At 37.1% G+C, this 18,155-nt stretch overlaps 1 protein-coding gene across 1 annotated transcript in view; it reads right to left on the reverse strand.

Moving 5' to 3' along the window:
- The window catches only part of GPC5 (glypican 5), a 729,885-nt gene that overhangs the window by 448,521 nt on the left and 263,209 nt on the right, over positions 1-18,155 (reverse strand). The window contains exon 3 of the mRNA XM_021696018.1: positions 7,122-7,816. Within this exon, the coding sequence (XP_021551693.1) occupies positions 7,122-7,816 (695 nt within the window). The remainder of the gene's footprint in view (positions 1-7,121; positions 7,817-18,155) is intronic.

The following is an 18,155-nucleotide window of genomic DNA, read 5'->3' on the forward strand; positions in this document are numbered from 1 at the left end:
CCAACAAGGGGACAGGACCCATGCTTTAATAAACCACCATTTTGCACCACAAAAAATAATAATAAATAAATAAATAAATAGTGATCCTAACAAAAAAGTCTATAAAGAAGAATTGAATAAAACAGGAGTGAATAGTCTGAAAAGATGTCAGGAAAGCAGGCAAAATAATAGCCTTCAAATATCTGAAGTTGAAGATGGCTAAGACTTAGTCCCTATCTTCAGAGCATTACAATCTAGAGTACCATGCATGGCAATTGAGGATGCAACTATTCATTCACTGTAAGGATGAATTGTCAAACAACTAGAACCATTTAAAAACATGATAGGCCATTGTTCCAGGAGATCTTTGTCCAGATTTTCCTTTATAGATCTTCAGATCTTCACAAGACATTTAATAATTATTCCTCTCTTAGGAAATTAAGTAGAAATAAACAATCATGGTTATTGGTACTTATTCTCAAGTAATTCATACTATAATCTTTCCCAGAAAGATAAAATCCCAAATTAATCATGCCACATTTTCAAAGTCTTAGGAAATATCTATAATTAAATTATGCAAGCTTCTTATCTCATGTATTCCTTAAAAAGAAATAGGCTTACCTTGTATGAGGTACGTGGGTTGTGATTGGCCCTCACTACTGAAAATCATTTCAAGCTCTACAGACATTCTCAAAGGGCCAAATTGGACCTCCCTTTCCCCCATGATCCACAAGCACTGGGGGGTAATAGTCAAAAGATGAAGGATTCAGATCTAATCAAGCATGTGAAGAAAATTCTTAACAGTAGAGGCTGACCATGTTACAGAAATATCTCGATATATTGTATTTATTTGAGTAGGAAATCACTGGACAATAGAACCTTTGAATTACCTCTAGTCAGAACATTTTTTTGCCTCATTCCACAGCTGGAAAGAACTCAATGGTCCCAGCACTGGGAGGAGAACCCACTAATTATGGCTACATACTCCAGCTGCCATTCCGCAACGGCAAGCTCCCTCTCACTACCTCGTGTGCAGAATTAAGCAGGTGAAAATATTTTGAAGTGACTTCTGTATAAGATGATGACTTGGACTAGCCTCTCATGGTCTAATGAATCTCTTTTTCTTATGAGCTTATAGATTTTTCTACTTTCAGTTGGCCCACTTAGATTGGATTCTTTCTGAGATGTCTTCTACCCTAGAAACTTGTATCTTTCCCCTTCGATTGTGACGAGTTGAATTCTTAAGACTCTCCCTTGTCTCATGTGAAGCTCCAGCTTCACTTCTCAGAAGAACAAGTCCAGTGGAAGCATCTACTGATCCTAAGTTAAACATTAGCCCTCCACATAAATTAAATAAAAATTAGGCAAAGGTTAAAATGATAGCTTTAAATATATTATGAATACATTTTCAAGGAAGTCTTACCCAGCTACCAAAAAAATTGGTCCATAGGTCGTTGATTTATAACCTTTGGTCATAGTCTTTTATTCTGTGGCAGCCAAATACAAAAATGTACATGAATGAAAGCTTGTTAAAAAAAAAAAAAGTTTGCTTCAGACATAATGCCTTCTTGGCTTTTTGTTTCTTGTGGAACTGTTGGAGGTTGTCCCCAAGAGGAAGTGACTGCCAGTGGACATGTGAGCTGGACCCAGGCAATCAGAGGCTCCTAACTCTCTCCTGTGTCCTTGGAGTGTACATTCCTCTCACCATTCCCACTGGAAACCATTTCAAGGATGCACCCTTCAGAGAGTAATGTGTTGCCTCAACCTTATTTGTCCTACAATCCTTATTATACAAGATCATGTAACACAATGATTTTTAAGCAACTCTGTACCACATTAGAAAAAATAGAACCAAATTAGTGCCTTACCAGAATTAATCCCGGCTACTATTTTAATTTTCCTTTTCAATTTATATAGAAGAATATCATCAAGATACTTAAAAACACATGATTAATTTATTATGGTTTCATTTTGAGATGTAGATAAATGTGAATATGTAGAGAGGAAATGATGAGGTATAGTTATCTCCACAACAGAGTTTAATTAGAGTGCACCAGTGTGTACGATTCACCTTAAACTCAATTTTGATAGGTATTAAAATTGAAGTTAATAGCTATTCTAAAGTAATTTGAATGCAACCAGCTGAATCTCTACTAATAGTGCATAGGTAAGAGATGTGAAAAACTGATTATCTATTTAAAAATACAAATTAGGACTTTTACTGTTGGAAATTATGTTTCTAAACCCATTACAGACTTAAAAAAAATTTTTTTGTGGTAGTAATTCCCAAGATTAGGTAACATAGGAGGCTCTGAATTTCTCTCCACCCACAGATGCACCAAATGGACAAAACATACAACTACTCATAGAGAAATTTCCTCTGAAAGAAATCTACAAACTAGCTGAACACCCTGGGTGGATGAGAAAACCCCTACCCTGCAATGGGCAGGAAGGACTGAGATACACACTTGCCGTAAATCCCACCCTCAGCAAAGCGCCATTAATCCGGAGAGAAACCCCAACTCCCAGCTGTGAAAACAGAGCATACCAAAATTTATGAGATCCAGCAAAAGCAGGGCTGGCTGGAAGTTTATAGCGATGAACACCTACAGGAAGGGGAAAAAACTCACAAATAAACAACCTAACTTTATACATTTACCTAGGGGGATAAAAGAACAAACTAAGCCCAAAGTTACCAGAAGAAAAGACATAGCAAAGATCAAAGCAGAAATAAATGAAATGGAAACTAGATAAACAATAGAAAGTATCAATGAAATGAAGAGCTGGTTTTTGAAAGGATAAAAAAGTGGCTAGACTGAGAAAAAAATAGAGAAGACTCAAATAATAAAATTATAAGTGAAAAAAGAGACACAGTTTACAACTGACATCACAGAAATATAAAGAATCATAGACACTGCTAAGAACAACTTTATGCCAGCACACTGGATAACCTAGAATAAATGGTTAAATTCCTGGAAACATAGAACCTACCAAAACTAAATCATGAAAAAAAGAGAAAATCTGAACAAATAATGAGTAAGGAGATTGAATCAGTAAAACAACAGCAACAACAACAACAACAACAACAACAACAAAACCCACCTCTCAACAAAGAAAAGCCCAGGACCAAATTTCACTGGTGAATTCTACCAGATATTTAAATAAAACATTTTTTTGTCAATTATATGCAAATAAAGCTAAAAAAAAATTTGTTTCTAAAATAAAATTCTACAGAATCAATGTTCAGCTGAGTTTCTTAGTAATATCTGTTCCATTTAGAAGATGTTGAAACACTGAAATTAACACAGGTCCTAGGTTCTTTGAATAAGTTAAAGTATTAAATTATGTTAATAATATGTTAAATATAATGAATAGCAAAAAAATTAACTTTATTTACAAAATAAATAAATGATTCCCTAACAAATCATTCAATCATTAAATGATTTCCTATATCTGTTAATTATTAATTAATAGCCATTAATATTAAAACACATTATGGAGTTGCATAATGTTTTCTGAAAATTCCAAGGTTTTTTCTCATTCAAGGAAAATCTTTACAATCATTTGCTTACATTAAACGACCATTAAATTTTTTTTTAACTCTACACCACATCAGGAAAGGCGTGTTTGCTTTAGGAGCATTTACAACATCAGAGAAACCAACAAAGTATCCATAAATAATACAACGTGATGATAATTAGTAGGATTCAAACATTCACCATGTACAAGACACTCATCTAAGTGTGAAAGCTCATTTTATTCTAACAAGAACTCCATGATGTAGGTATTATTGTTCCATTTCACCAAAGAGGAAACTAAAGCAGAGAGAGATGAGTAATCAAATGCACCAACTCACAGCTAGTAAGTGGTAGAGCAGATGTGAAATCCAGTCGGACAGCAGAGCCAGTGGTTTTAATATCTACACTTTGCTGTTAATGTTTTATTAAATTAAGTATTGCCTTAAGCCCCGGAATAATTATAAAATGAAAATACTCTATTGTAAATTAGGTTCTGTTTCTCTAATGGCTTATTAAATAGAAGATACTTACGATAGTCTCAGGAATCTGAGAACATTTTTCTTTCCAGTTGAAACTCATCCAACGAAAACATGACACAGCAGATACCTCTATGGATTTCTTAAAGTGAAAATATGTATTTACTGAGGACTAGACTTGGAAGTCCTAGATCTCACAAATTGCTTTGGGAATGTGAGAAAGTCATTATTTTCTGGCTCTCCAGTAATTTATTTTGAATTTGTTAAATTCATTGATGTGTGAACTGGTTATCGAAGCTTGATAAATAGCTTATAAATCACTTTGAAGTTGGCAGAAGTAAATATTAATGAGTCAATTTTCAAGGAATTTAAAGTCAGTATCTCCTTCTTCTATTGCCATAAGTTTAAGAGAATCTCAGTTGGTTTATTTAAAAAAGAATCTACAACTTATTAGTAATGATGAATATTTCTCAAGATAGTCATAGGACTATTGATTATATCAAATCAAATGATTTGCCTAAAAGAAAAGAATGTTCTTTATAAATCTACCACAGAGTTTCATATGACAGAAGTCCTGTTTAAAACTCACTTATAGTGCGGCTCAGGTCATGATCCTGGAGTCCCGGGATCGAGTCCCGCATCGGGCTCTCTGCTCGGCAGGGAGTCTGCTTCTCCCTCTGACCCTTCCCCTCTCATGCTCTCTCTCTCTCTCTCATTCTCTCTCAAATAAATAAATAAAATCTTTAAAAAAAAAAAAACAAAAAACAACTCACTTATAGTGGCACCTGGGTGACTCAGTTGGTTAAGCATCCTACTCTTGGTTTGGTCTCAAGTCGTGATCTCAGGATTTTGAGATCAAATCCCAGGTCGGGCTCCACACTCAGCAGGGAGTCTGCTTGAGATTCTCTCTCTCCCTCTTCCGCTGCCCCTCCCTCTGCTCACCCACGCTCTCTCTCTGTCTAAAATAAATAAAATCATTTAAAAAATAAATAAAAATAAAACTTATTTATAAAACACAAGTACAATGATGATTCTAATCCTTTAGGATACTAAAGTAACCTGCTTCCCTGAGGTTTGCTCAGGGCTGGCCTTAGAATAGGGTAAGAAAAAAGCAAGCATTCCCAGGACGAGTGTCTATCAATGTCAGAGCCTTACCGACATTATCCCACCTGAACCATTTCTACTTCCTCCACACAAGACCAAACAGAATCCTTTGTTAGTAGGTGTTAGTAGCTGTCCCAGGCCACATGACAAATGACTAGCCAACTCAGGACTTGAAAACATGTTTATCTAAGTACGAACCTGTGTTAGTTTAGTGTTTGAAATAGGAAAAACATAATTTTCTTTTCTTTTTTTTTAAGATTTTATTTATTTATTTGAGAGAGAGAGAGACTGAGAGAGAGAGAGCACATGAGAGGGGGGAGGGTCAGAGGGAGAAGCAGACGCCCTGCCGAGCAGGGAGCCCGATGCGGGACTCGATCCAGGGACTCCAGGATCATGACCTGAGCCGAGGGCAGTCGCTTAACCAATTGAGCCACCCAGGTGCCCCGGAAAAACATAATTTTCCATGTGATATATTTTAAGGATACAAACAGGCCCTCCAGGTCTTGAAAATACATAATAAAAGGCATTAAAACCTATTTACTTATGTGTATTAGAAAACTCTGTCCCTTCGAGGTTACATAGCATGCCCCAAATTAATAATCAAATCTGGACTTGATTTCAGAGCTCTTGAGCCTGCCTTCCCTTCTACAAATACTTGACATCGTAATAATCATATTTGTTTCCTGGATCTTCTTTCTCGTAACTAAGAAATACTCGAAACCTTAAACGTCTTTTATACCTCATTTGAGTTGGTTTATTACAACCTTCCCAAAAGCTCTGGTGCTTATCTGATCTCCAGAAAGGAACGAGATTGCAGAAAGATTCAGACCATTGCATATTGTTGGGAATCTTGTTCACTGTCCAAGGACACCCAGCCAAATAAATTGGGAAGCAGGAGTTGAAATCCAGCTCACTCTACCCACCAAGCCATATAAGGGTGTGGCATGCACCTAAAGAGGGCACCATGTCTAATCTGCATAAGGGCACCTTATAGGCTCACACAGGCCCTGCAAAGACCCTGGAAGCTAAGAAGAAAGGTGAAGAGATGACTGCACATAAATATTTCAGATCCAATATCTACCAGAAATTAAAGTATAACCTATAAGGCTAATGATTAGGATGTTTATTAATTCAGTAAATTAGGACTGGGGGGCAGGGAGATGTCTTCTCTCAGCACCAAGGAATATAATTTTGTTTCAGGAGAAATGATTTAGGCTAAACATCAGCAACAGGTCCTACTTCACTATATGGGGTATGAGAATGTTACTCAGGAGCCTGTGAATATATAAGAAAATGACTCTACAGAAGGTGGGAGAAATAGAAAACTCCCGTGCCCTTTTACTTGATTTTGTTTCAAACACTTTCTAAACTCTTCTTGGAATAAAACACCGTGATGTTGCATATAGCACATTTTGAAAAATCCTTATACCATCACTGTGACAGATTCTGAAGAGTCTCTGAAGAAACACTTTTGAACATTAAGCTGTCAAGTCTTCATTTAATGAATATATCATTGGCATTTTCTATTTTAATGCTGAGCACCTCTGAAATGCTAACAATAACTACCCATTTTTTGAGTAACAGACACCGTACTAGTTAGTTTGCATACATATTGTCTATCTTCCCAAAAAAGAATACTCCAAAAGTTACGTGTTACTGTTCTCTTTTTATCATTGAGGAGACAGGCTCAAAGAATCTAAGGCATCTGGGAATTCCTGGCAGACAGCAGATGCAGATCCATGCTGGTCCCGATTTTCAACCTGAGTCCTCTCTCCCTCACTGACCTAACACTAGGAGAAGGTTTCTACTTAGAGGAGAAAGTGGAAAGTAGCTAACCAACCATCTACTGTAAGATACAGAAAATATATCTTGACTCAAACATGGCATCCCATGCATTCTCCTACTCTTTCCTGAGGTATTAACTTGTTAAGCTGCCATCATTTTCAAGTACATGATGATGTGCTTATAATCAACGGAACTTTATGTACACACCTAATGCCTGAGCTCTAAGCCGTCGGTCAGGAGATGTGGCCGGGCTGCTTACCTGTTCCGATAACTTCTGTCCATTGAGGTGAGCCTGCATCACGGCGTCGTTAACGAGCACGTGGAAGTTCAGGAGCACGTGTTCAATGTCATATGTTCCGTGCATGGCGTCTGATAGTTCCTCCAAGGACCGGATGTAGGCATGCCAGTGCGGATTCAGCTCTGCCGTGTGTGCCAGGCAGCCTCTCACGACGTTGAGGCAGTACCCCATGCAAGGCTTACTGAGAGTCAGGCCCTGGCAGAGAGGGCAGTACTGCATCCTCAGGAGGGCTCTGCTGCACTCTTTGGAGACGTGCAGATGGTCTGTGGTATTGATGACTTCGATGCCCAGATTCAGCGCCTGCAGAAACGTGCGGCTAGGCAGCAGTGATCTCCCCATCTGCCCCATTACTCTTTTGGGAATATTACCAAATGGACTAACATCCCGGCGGGCCATCCGGATGCATTCTGAGTATTCCAGGGAACTGTTCCTCACGCCAGGACCAATGAGGTGATTGTAGACGAGAGGGAAAAGACTGTCAAAGAATCTGTTTATGAACTCTTCAGGATTAACATCTGCACCAAATAAATAGAGCCCCACATCAGTGAACAACTCCTGAACTGAGGCTGAAGCCTCTAGGGCCATGTTCCTGTAGGTGTTGCAGAAGAGAATGCTGGTGTAATTCTCTGCTTGTCTGATGAGAGTTTCGAGGGCTTCTGTAACAAAAGCAGAGGTAAAACACGAAAAGGCTTAGTATTCATGTTAAAACTGGGTGTCTGTCTGCTCCAGACAGTAAATGAGCTTAATGCATCCTACCCAACCTAAGGATCCAAATGGGAATGCTCAGCCTACTAACCCCACTTTAGCTTTCCAAGGATAATGGCTGGTCAACGGTGGGCATTAACTTTTCTAAGATGTATTTCCTAGAGTCAAACATCTTTAGAAAGTATAGAGATAAGAAAGAAGTTATGATATGGTAATTCCCTGCTTATTTTGTTGCACAATCAGCCATAACCCACCAAAGACAGAAGGAAAGTGTCACTGAGAAGACAATTTCCAACCGTGGGTTCACTGTTGATAAAAGACTGGCATTAGATGCTTGATTCAACACCTACTGTATTTTTACAGTTTTTCAATGTCTTTTTTTTCCAGAATGAAAGCTAGTAGATTATACACTAGTTACTGCAAAGAGAAGCTATACACCCACAGGGAAGGCTGATAACCCTCAGACCCCCTAGCATGTTCAAATTAAAAAGAAAGTAAAATATTTCATCGTTAAACAATGCCTTGACTGGCAAACCCTGTTAAGTGGTAGGAAAGTCGTGAGTTGTATTAGTCGATGACAGTAATTGTGTGACCATCTTCTGAACCATATTCTGTTGTTCTTATCACCTTATCACCCAAACACTTTATTGTGGGACATTTTATTTTCTCACTTAGGGAACTGATGCTTCCAAATCAATTTCTCCGTAGAAATAACAGAGCATGATTTATCCACAAATTAAGGAAGGCTGCAGTAATTGGCTGGCAAAAGTTATATTTCAAAACGATAGCTTTAGGCATCAGTTGAACACCTTGGATATTCTAGTAATTACATTTTATAATTAGCCTAATTATAATAAATAATGATGCTGGACTGTTATCAATACATAATTAATTGTAAAATACATCAATAAAATTATCTCCCATAACCCCGATCTCATAGTTATTTTTAATTAGGTTGTAAAAGACCACACAGTAATTCAGTAATCAGACCATTGAACATATTATAAAAGGAGATGGAACGACAGGAGAATGAAATGAAATAATAAAAGGCAGAAGTGCAGGGAGAGCTCCTAATACAGTGGAACTGTGTCCACTTTATTAGTAGTACATGCATATGCCATGGTGTCCTAAAAACGAACAGCAGCAACAACAAACCGAACCAAACCAAACACCTTTATGAAAAGCACAGACAGATAAAATACAGTATCGTGTATTCTGATTCTGTTCTGAGACCATTTAATGTTGGGTTTCAAGCTTTAGTGTGATATACGAAGGTGCTTGCTCCAGACTGAATATTTGTTTCCCCCCTAAAATTAATATGTTTGAAATCTAATCTCCAACATGATGGCACTTGGGAGTGAGGCCTTTGGGAGGTGACTAGGTCATGAGGGTGAAGCCCTCGTGAATGGGATTAGCGCCTCCATAAAAGAGACTCTGGAGAGTTCCTTGGCCCCTTCTGGATTTGAGGACACAGGGAGATGACCATCCGGGAACCCGGAAGGAGGCCCTCACCAGACAATGAATCTGCCAGCACGAGGATCTTGGACGTCCCAGCCTCTAGAACTATGAGAAATAAATGTTTTTTTGCTTATATAAGGCACGCAGTATTCTGTGACACCAGCCTGAACTAAAGAAGGACATCTACCCCATCATCAAAGGCAAAAGCTTTTATTTATTTTTATTTTTTTTAAGATTTTATTTATTTATTCATGAGAGACAGAAAGAGAGAGGCAGAGGCCGAGGGAGAAGCAGGCTCCCCACGGAGCAGGGAGCCCGATGTGGGACTCGATCCCAGGACCCTGGGATCATGACCTGAGCCGAAGGCAGACACTTAACCAACTGAGCCACCCAGCAACCCAAAGACAACAGCTTTTAAAGGTGGTTGCGACTCTGTGGCAACACAGAGTCCTACACACTCTAACTTACTAAGGAAGCAGGACTCCTCTGTTATCTCTGCATCTCCAGAGCCCACTAGAATGTAAGCCTATCTACTCTACACTCAATAAAAATGTGAGTGAATGAAGGCTTCAAGTGAGATCACCTGATCGCCCAGGCTGGGTAAGGAAAATTCCGATTGCCAGGTCTATGCACTGGGGTTTGCAACTCGGTGGGTCTGTTTTGGTTCACGAGTCTGCATTTAACCAGCAGCTTCCTTGATTGTTTCAACCTAGCCAGTTTTTGAATAATTGCACTTGCAGATAATCTATAAAATGTTCTCTCCGCGTTTATACAGCAGCTCAACAAGCATTCCGCCATACAGCCTGACCCCACAGCTGCAATCTCAGCCTCGGCACTCTGCTTTCAAAGACCCGCAAGAGTGAGTATGAAAAGTGAGTTAAACCTGTAGTTGGAACTAAAACAAAACTGCTAAGCTTATATTTTTCTCATTAATATAGGCTTGTGTCTCTCAGCAAATTGCGTGTGGCCAACAATTACGAGGTAGGTTGCAAATGAGATTATTTGCCAGTGATGGTTAAATAGCAATGTTTGCAATTTTTTAAAGATAAAATAAGGATAGATTTAAAGACACCAATACCACAGGCATGCTTACATACTTCCCACCAGTTTTTCTAAGGTGTGTGCTGTAGACGTGATTGTGACTGATATCCGCCATAGGATTCTCGGTGCAATAAACGTTGAATGCTACCCCAGGAAATACAAACGCTCCATCTGATTTCTGCCAACTCTAAGTGATGTTCAAACACAACTTTTTAAAGTAAAAAATAAAATGTTTCTTTATAAATTCCAGTCTCAGTAATTTACAACTTATAATGATTCAGGAATATATGGGATTTATCTTTTCAGCTGCTGTAACAAATAGGTTTTGCAAATTTATTCTGTGAAAGCAATATTGAAAAGAAGATATTTAATGTTTAGGATTTTTACTTTTATTTTATTTCAGACTAGTTTTCCTCTGATCTTTTAAACTAAATAACTGCAAAGTATATAAAAATGTTAGGAATCCTATTAGAGTAACATTTTCAAAATTGTCTCTAATGTTGTAAATATTATAATTTTAGTTTTCATGACTATGTATTGTTTTTGCTAACCTCTGAATAAGAGATGACATGTGTCCAAATACCAACATTTTGACTATCTCCTGAATATTTAAACACAAAATGGATTTTTAAAATGGACTATTCTGTAGTAGTTTTTCAGTATGCTATTAACTTATTGCAATATAAAGATTTTTTTTCAATCTGTGTTAAATCTGATATTGACACATTCCAGTTAGTTGAATTACCTAAATATGTATTGGTATTTTTGAATGTGTGTTTTTGTGATCCTAAACATTTCTTAAATCCGATGACGAAAACAGTAAATAACTGTTCTATACACACTTGAATCTTTAAGGATTAGGGGTAAACATACTTTTGTGAATTTTTGATCCTAATATAAAATGTTAATATATAAATACATCAGAAACTGAACAGTCTAGAAGCCAATCCACTGGATGATTTTGTTAAATTTTTTTTAAAGAAAAGTTGGCAAAATCAGAAGTTGAATTTACTAAAATTAGCTGTTTGTATTAACTGTGAATTTGCAAACTCATCACTTCATTCTCCTATGTTTTCCATAGTTGAGTGTTTCCATTTTATGGAATTAGTATTATGATTTTAACAAGAATTTAAACTTGTCAAAAGAACTGTCAAATAAATAAATGATTTTGCTGTTGTGCAAAAGAATAATCCACATACAAAATCAGTATTCATAAATCCAAGGTAGGGTAGATGCTAAATAATTCATCACATCTACTTCCTTATTAAAGAGAAACCATACTGTCCTTTCATCACAAAGTTTTAATAAGTAAAAAATAGCCCTCACCTAAGCTATACAAATAATAGTGTTCTGTTGATGTGCCTAAAATTATAACACCTATTGAAAATAAATAAACATTTGCTAGGCTTGCTTAAGGAAGTTAAGAAACAGACTAGGAAAAAAAATCATCTGTTGCTTTTCGTTGAGAATTTCAATAAGCTCTTCTTTCCAGTGCTATCAGATCAAGTCTACCAAGGCAGGAAACTTCCAACTTTCCTTTTAATGCCTAGGAGTGGTATGTTGAGTAAGAAACTGTTATCTAATTACTGATTGAATAAAAAACATAATTACCCCCAGCTTTACAAGAGAATTAATTTATGTATCATCTCATTAAGTAAAAGATGAAGTTGGAATACATGAAGTTGATCTGCATCCACTTCAATTTTCAACATTAACTTCCTGTGAAAATTTAATAACAAAATACCTATGACTGGAAACTTGTATCAACTGTTTTCAGCCCACATTCCCTTTAGAGACATTTTACAGTACATACAAATGATTACTGACACTTAAACTGAGGATTTAAACTTAAATACAACTGGTGGAGATAAAACAAGGTGATACTGATTTAAAATTAAATTTGACAAATTGCAAAATCAGTGAAGACTTATATGCAGGTAGCTTTTTACAATGGGAGAAACAATATTTATGGGGCCTTTACTGCTTTAAAGATAAAGATGATTTCAAAATCTAATGATCATGAAATAACTGTTATAATAACCTCCCCTGCATGACATGAAAGACATTTTATGACCCTTTTCATATTTTTATTATTTTTGATATATGGACATTTTAAGATACAAAGTTCGAAGTATCTATTACAATTTAAGACCCCAGATATTCTCAAACATAGCAATGAAATTGATGAAGAAAGATTAAATCATATCAACTGTGGATAATCACATGATTTTACAATGTGTACCTGGGTTGGAGAGAAATTTTCAGAGGAAATTTACGTATTTGTGCCTTACGATTCTTAAGTCACAAATGTTGTTACTACCACAGATAATTCCTCAATACCCTGCTACTTCAGAGCTAGTTTGTATCAGAAATTATCTTTTCCTCTGTATTAATTATCAATATATGAGTAGATAGGTAGAGACAGGTAGATCATTTCAAGAACAATTTCTCAACCAGTTTTTATCACATACATATTACGACGAACTGTAAACCCTTCTGCCTTTCTTATTTAACAAGAATGCCTTCCAATAATTTTAATACGGTCACATTTAATAATTCCTTTAATTAGCAGAAGACCATCATAGCCACTGTGAAGATATGCATATCTAAGTAAAAGAAGCAATTACCAATTTCTCCAGTCTAAAGTTTTTATACTGAATTCATCCCTTTGATATTTCCATATTTCCTCAACTTTTTCATAAAATAAAATATATAATAAAAGTTTTCTAGAATATTAACTTAATGACATATTTTTAAATGTTATGCAGTATGATTTATAATATCATTCTTCAGAAATTAGTCATCTATACAAATAAGTAGCAAGTGGATATTAATCTGTATCACCAAAAAATTAACATATTAGTAATTAATCTGGTCTCCTTGGACAAGCACTGCATGGAAAAATACTTTCTCAACTTTTCTCCTTCCTCATTTCCCCACTAATGCGGTTATCATGGTGCTTCACATTTATTACTAATATCATTTTATAATCATTTATGTTCTGAAAATCAATTTATGACTTTAGCAAGGATTTAAACTCATTTAAGCACTTATGTAACAGATAAAATCAATGTCAAACAACTCACTATAGATTGTTTCATAAGTTATTGTGGGATGAAGATTTTAAATCAAATCCAATAATTTTTAAAATAAACCAGAAACAGGGGTGCCTGGATGGCTCAGTCAGTTAAGCATCCAACTCTTGATTTTGGCTCAGATCATAATCTCACGGCCATGGGATCGAGCCCTGCATCTGGCCCCATTTTCAACGCACAGTCTGTTTGGGATTCTCTCGCTCCGTCTCTCTCTGCCCCTCCCCCCCACTTGCTCGCACTCTCTAATAAATAAATAAAATCTTTAAAAATAAATAAATAAACCCAGAAACACAAGCTAGAAATACAGAACTGTCATGTAAAACAGTTTTTTATTCACTGATTTATATCGTCTTCTACTGTTACACAAAACTAAAAAAATCAATATCCTTTATTGGTGGGTCTTTTCCTTTTTTTTTTTTTCCTTAATTCCATACTCTAACACATTGGTCTCGTTTACTTAAACAAAAACCTTTATGTCACTTTACTTCATAATCTCATTTTCTCTCTTTGATAGCTCAAGAAAATAAGAATGTTCTGTATTTTCAGCTTAGAGTGACACATTGCCCATTCCTTCTTCAATGTATTCAAATCCAGTTGTTGTTTTTTGTCATTCATTGTTGCATTCATTCATTAAACCATTATTTTTGAGCACCTGCTGTAGACCTCAATACTAAAGTTGAAAAGTCTACCCTCATGAGGCTTAGAGTCTAAAGGATAGGAAGATATAAAAGCAGACATATAAATATGATTTATTGTTGTATTAAGTAAGTACTATAGAAAAAACATTAAAGGGTAGAGAGTGATAAGATCACTGTTTTGGAGGGCTCTAGGTCAATCTGTCCATAATCAACTCATTAGCACACAATCAAAAGTAAATTCCCTGACTAATCTATTCCCAAAAGCAAAATTCCTGAATTTACCAACTATATCCAAACTACCCAAACTATATATAATATTTGGTTATTTGGCACATTAAAAAATTAATTTGGCAAACTGGTTTGGGCAAATTGATTTTCTATGGATTGACTATTTAAGATAATGTGAGCGGGAAAGCCTCCATTGAGGAAGCAACATTTGAGTAAAGACTTCATTAATGAAAAAAGCCAGCCATGAGCAGATGGGTAAATGAAGGATACCTCTGAAGTCTGTGCCTCAACAGCTGGATGCACAGTGGTGCCAATTACTGAGACAGGCAAGTCTATGGAGGCACCATGTTTGTGTGCAGTGGGAGTTGGAAATTCAAAGTTCTATTTTGGACATGGTAAGATTGAAATACCAATTAGAAATTCAAATAAAGCTTCTCAGTACAGTGTTAGATAAAATAATTTGTATCTCATGTGGAAAGTGGAGCCTGGTGACACAGACCTGAAATAGATGGGCAAGGAGAGTCAAATCCGGGTACTGGATGAAATAACCTAAGAAGGGAAGATAGGGAAGAGTGCAGAGATGCAGGAAAAGAAGAGCAGCCAGCAAGAAGAATGAGAATAAAAAGCCAATGAAATAAAAAGAAAATCAGGAGAGTGGACTATGCCAGAAACCAAGGGAGGAAAATGATTCAAGTAGAAGGAAGTCATCCATCACGCCAAATGCTATTAAGAGGTCAAGTGAGATGAGGAATAACAACTGACCACGGGCACTGACAAGAGAGAGGCTCTGACTGACCTTGACAAGAGCTGCCTCAGCAGAATGTGAGCACAAAAGAGAACAGGAATTGAGGCAATATATAGACAACTCTCTTGAAAGTCCTTGCTATAATGGAAGTAGAGAACCAAGACAGGGATGGGAGGGAAATGCGAGGGCAAAGCTATTTGTTTTAGGAGGAGGGAGAATTTATGGGATGTTCATATGCTGATAGGAGCAATTTGATCAACAAATAAATACTGATGGCTGAGCAGGAGGATAAGAAATGTTGGAGGAGATTTTTTGAATAAACAAAAGAATGTAATCTAGGGCACATGTGGATACAAGGACACTGGCTAGACAGTGGATGTTAAAGTTGCCAAGGATGGTAGTAAGAGAAGTGAAGAGAGAGAAAGAGAGGGCTGGGTAATAAAGTCTTGAGTCGATAAGGGAAGACAACCAGAGGTCTGACAAATGACAGTCTGGAATACTAGTATGTAGTCAGTCTTCCAGCAGGCATGTTCAAGGGGATTTTCTTGAGGAGAAGGAAGCAACCATGTGGATCAAGGAACACACTCCTCCCCCAACCATATAAGATGCTTGTAGTGGTTTCCTATTACTGTTGTAGGAAATTACCACAAAATAAGCAGCTTAAAACAAGAGAAATTTACACTCTAGATGCCAAAAGTAAAAATCAGAACCACCAGGCTGAAATCACCATAGGCCAGGCTGAACTCCCTGCAGAAACTCTGGGAGAGAATCTATTCCTTGCCTCCTCCAGCTTCTTGTGTCTGCTGGCATTTTTTGGCTTGTGGGTGTGTAAATCCAGTCTCTGCCTCATAGTCATATTGTCTTTTCTGTGTGTATCTCAAATCTCTGTCTCCCTTTTTAGGATATATGTGGTAGTTTTTAGGGTCCAGCCAAATAATCTAAAATAATCTCCCCATCTCAGGATCCTTAATTTAATCACATCGGCAAAGACCTTTTTTCCCCCCCCAGATTTACAGATGCAGGAATCAGTCCCTGATATCTCCAGAGGCCAATATTCAACCTACTATAATACTGATCATGGAAGACAACAAATGTCTACACTTGACTTGCAAACTCAGGAGACAAAGATTCCGGTCTAGGCTCTTCCATAAACCAATCATATGAGCCATTTAACTTGCCTAAGCATCAATTTTTTTTTAAGATTTTATTTATTTATTTGAGAGCGAGAGAATGAGAGAGAGAGCACATGAGAGGGGGGAGGGTCAGAGGGAGAAGCAGACCCCCTGCTGAGCAGGGAGCCCGATGTGGGACTCGATCCCGGGACTCCAGGATCATGACCTGAGCCGAAGGCAGTCGCTTAACCAACTGAGCCACCCACGCACCCAACATCAATTTTTTCTTTAATAAAATAGGCACCATAGCGTCAGTTCTGACAGTGGGACAGAGTATCCGTTAAATTCAAATGAAATAAAGTACACGCTGACACCTGGTGATCTCTCCCCGTGTTTACGTCCTGCACTGGAAAGATGTTTGAAGAATGACTGTCACCTCCTCCCTCTCCTGAGGGATCAGAGGTCCTCTGATACAGGAATCATGTCCTGTTCATCTTTAAGTCTCCCAACCCTTAGTTCATTGGAAGCCTCGCTTACATTCTTATAGGTGTAGGTTCAAGTCCACAGTGAAATGTTAGTTATGTGACTATAAATTTTCTAACTTCCCCACACCTCATTTATTCTCATCACAAAACAGGTAGAATGACACTTCCTATCTTATAGGGTGGCTTTGATGATTAAATGAATTTGTACATGCACACACTGTCCTAGCACCTGCAGGTGGAAAGTGCTCAAAATACATTAAAGAATCCTACTACTTTTAATCTCTCACTTCTGCTATGTACTTGCCATACGCTAGATGCTTTATTAAATTCCTTTGGTAGGGGCACTGGGTGGCTCAGTCAGTTAAGCGTCCGACTCTTGATCTGATAAACAACAGTATGTCTGATAAACAACAGTATGGAATAAATAAAGTATAAACAGTATGGAATAAACAAAGTATAAACAAAGTCTGATAAACAACAGTATGGAATACTAGCAGGTAGTGAGTCTGGTGAACATAATTATAGACTGAATATAATCATAATAGTAGTATTATAAATAATTATTATTAGCATTCTCATTTTAAACATAATCAAGCTCCAGCACTGAAAATTAAGTGATTTCCTAAAGTTGCTCAAGTAAGTGACTTTCTATATTTACATAGAAAGGGGCAGAGCCTGCATCTAAATCCAAGCTATCTGGCTCCAGAGTCTAGGTTCTGAACTATTAGGATATGGAGGCTCTTTGAAAAGGCTGAAAGACTATTTAAATAAGCTGAAAAGGTGCCATTTGGTAAATATTTAAGCCAAAAATAAAACAAAACTTTATATATCCAATTAAATGCAGAGATTTCACTGTTAATTTAGTACCTTAAGCTATTACATGTGGTATATAATCCAAATTAGCCATTGTAATTATTCCTTTGTTGGGAAATTAACCACTATTATTAACATAGCAAAAATAAATGAAAAGAAATCCCTACATGTGTTGTGCTGGGGTCCAAACAGCTGAGGATTTTCCAATATTTGTAATTATTAACTGGAAAATTCATCCTAACCTCTGGGAAAAAAGGATACCATGTAAGATCTTTATTACCAAGTTCATGTGGAGAAGGAAATAAACACTCTTGCTCTTCAATTCTGACCTTCCAAGAAATAGTCTGTATTTGAAGAGACTGTAAGGGAAGATGTACTAAGGTTCAGCTAGAACAAGAAGGTCAAGTTCCACTAAGAGATAAAGGTTGAGGATCCAGGGATTTTTTGCTGGTGCTCGTTCGTAAATTCCATCAGGGAACAGTGGAAGATTCGGGTGGACAGAGAGAGATAACTGAATGGTTCAGATTAAAGGTTGCACTGGGCCACTGAAATGGCTCAAGGTCTCTATAGACCTTTACCTAACCAAATGCAGTGTCTTCTTCGCAGGACTTGCACTCTCCTGGGTACGTCAGCCCCTAAAACTGATGGCATTGATACCCTTACATCCTCTACAGG

Source organism: Neomonachus schauinslandi, chromosome 3 (assembly GCF_002201575.2).
Source record: "Neomonachus schauinslandi chromosome 3, ASM220157v2, whole genome shotgun sequence".
NCBI lineage: Eukaryota > Metazoa > Chordata > Mammalia > Carnivora > Phocidae > Neomonachus > Neomonachus schauinslandi.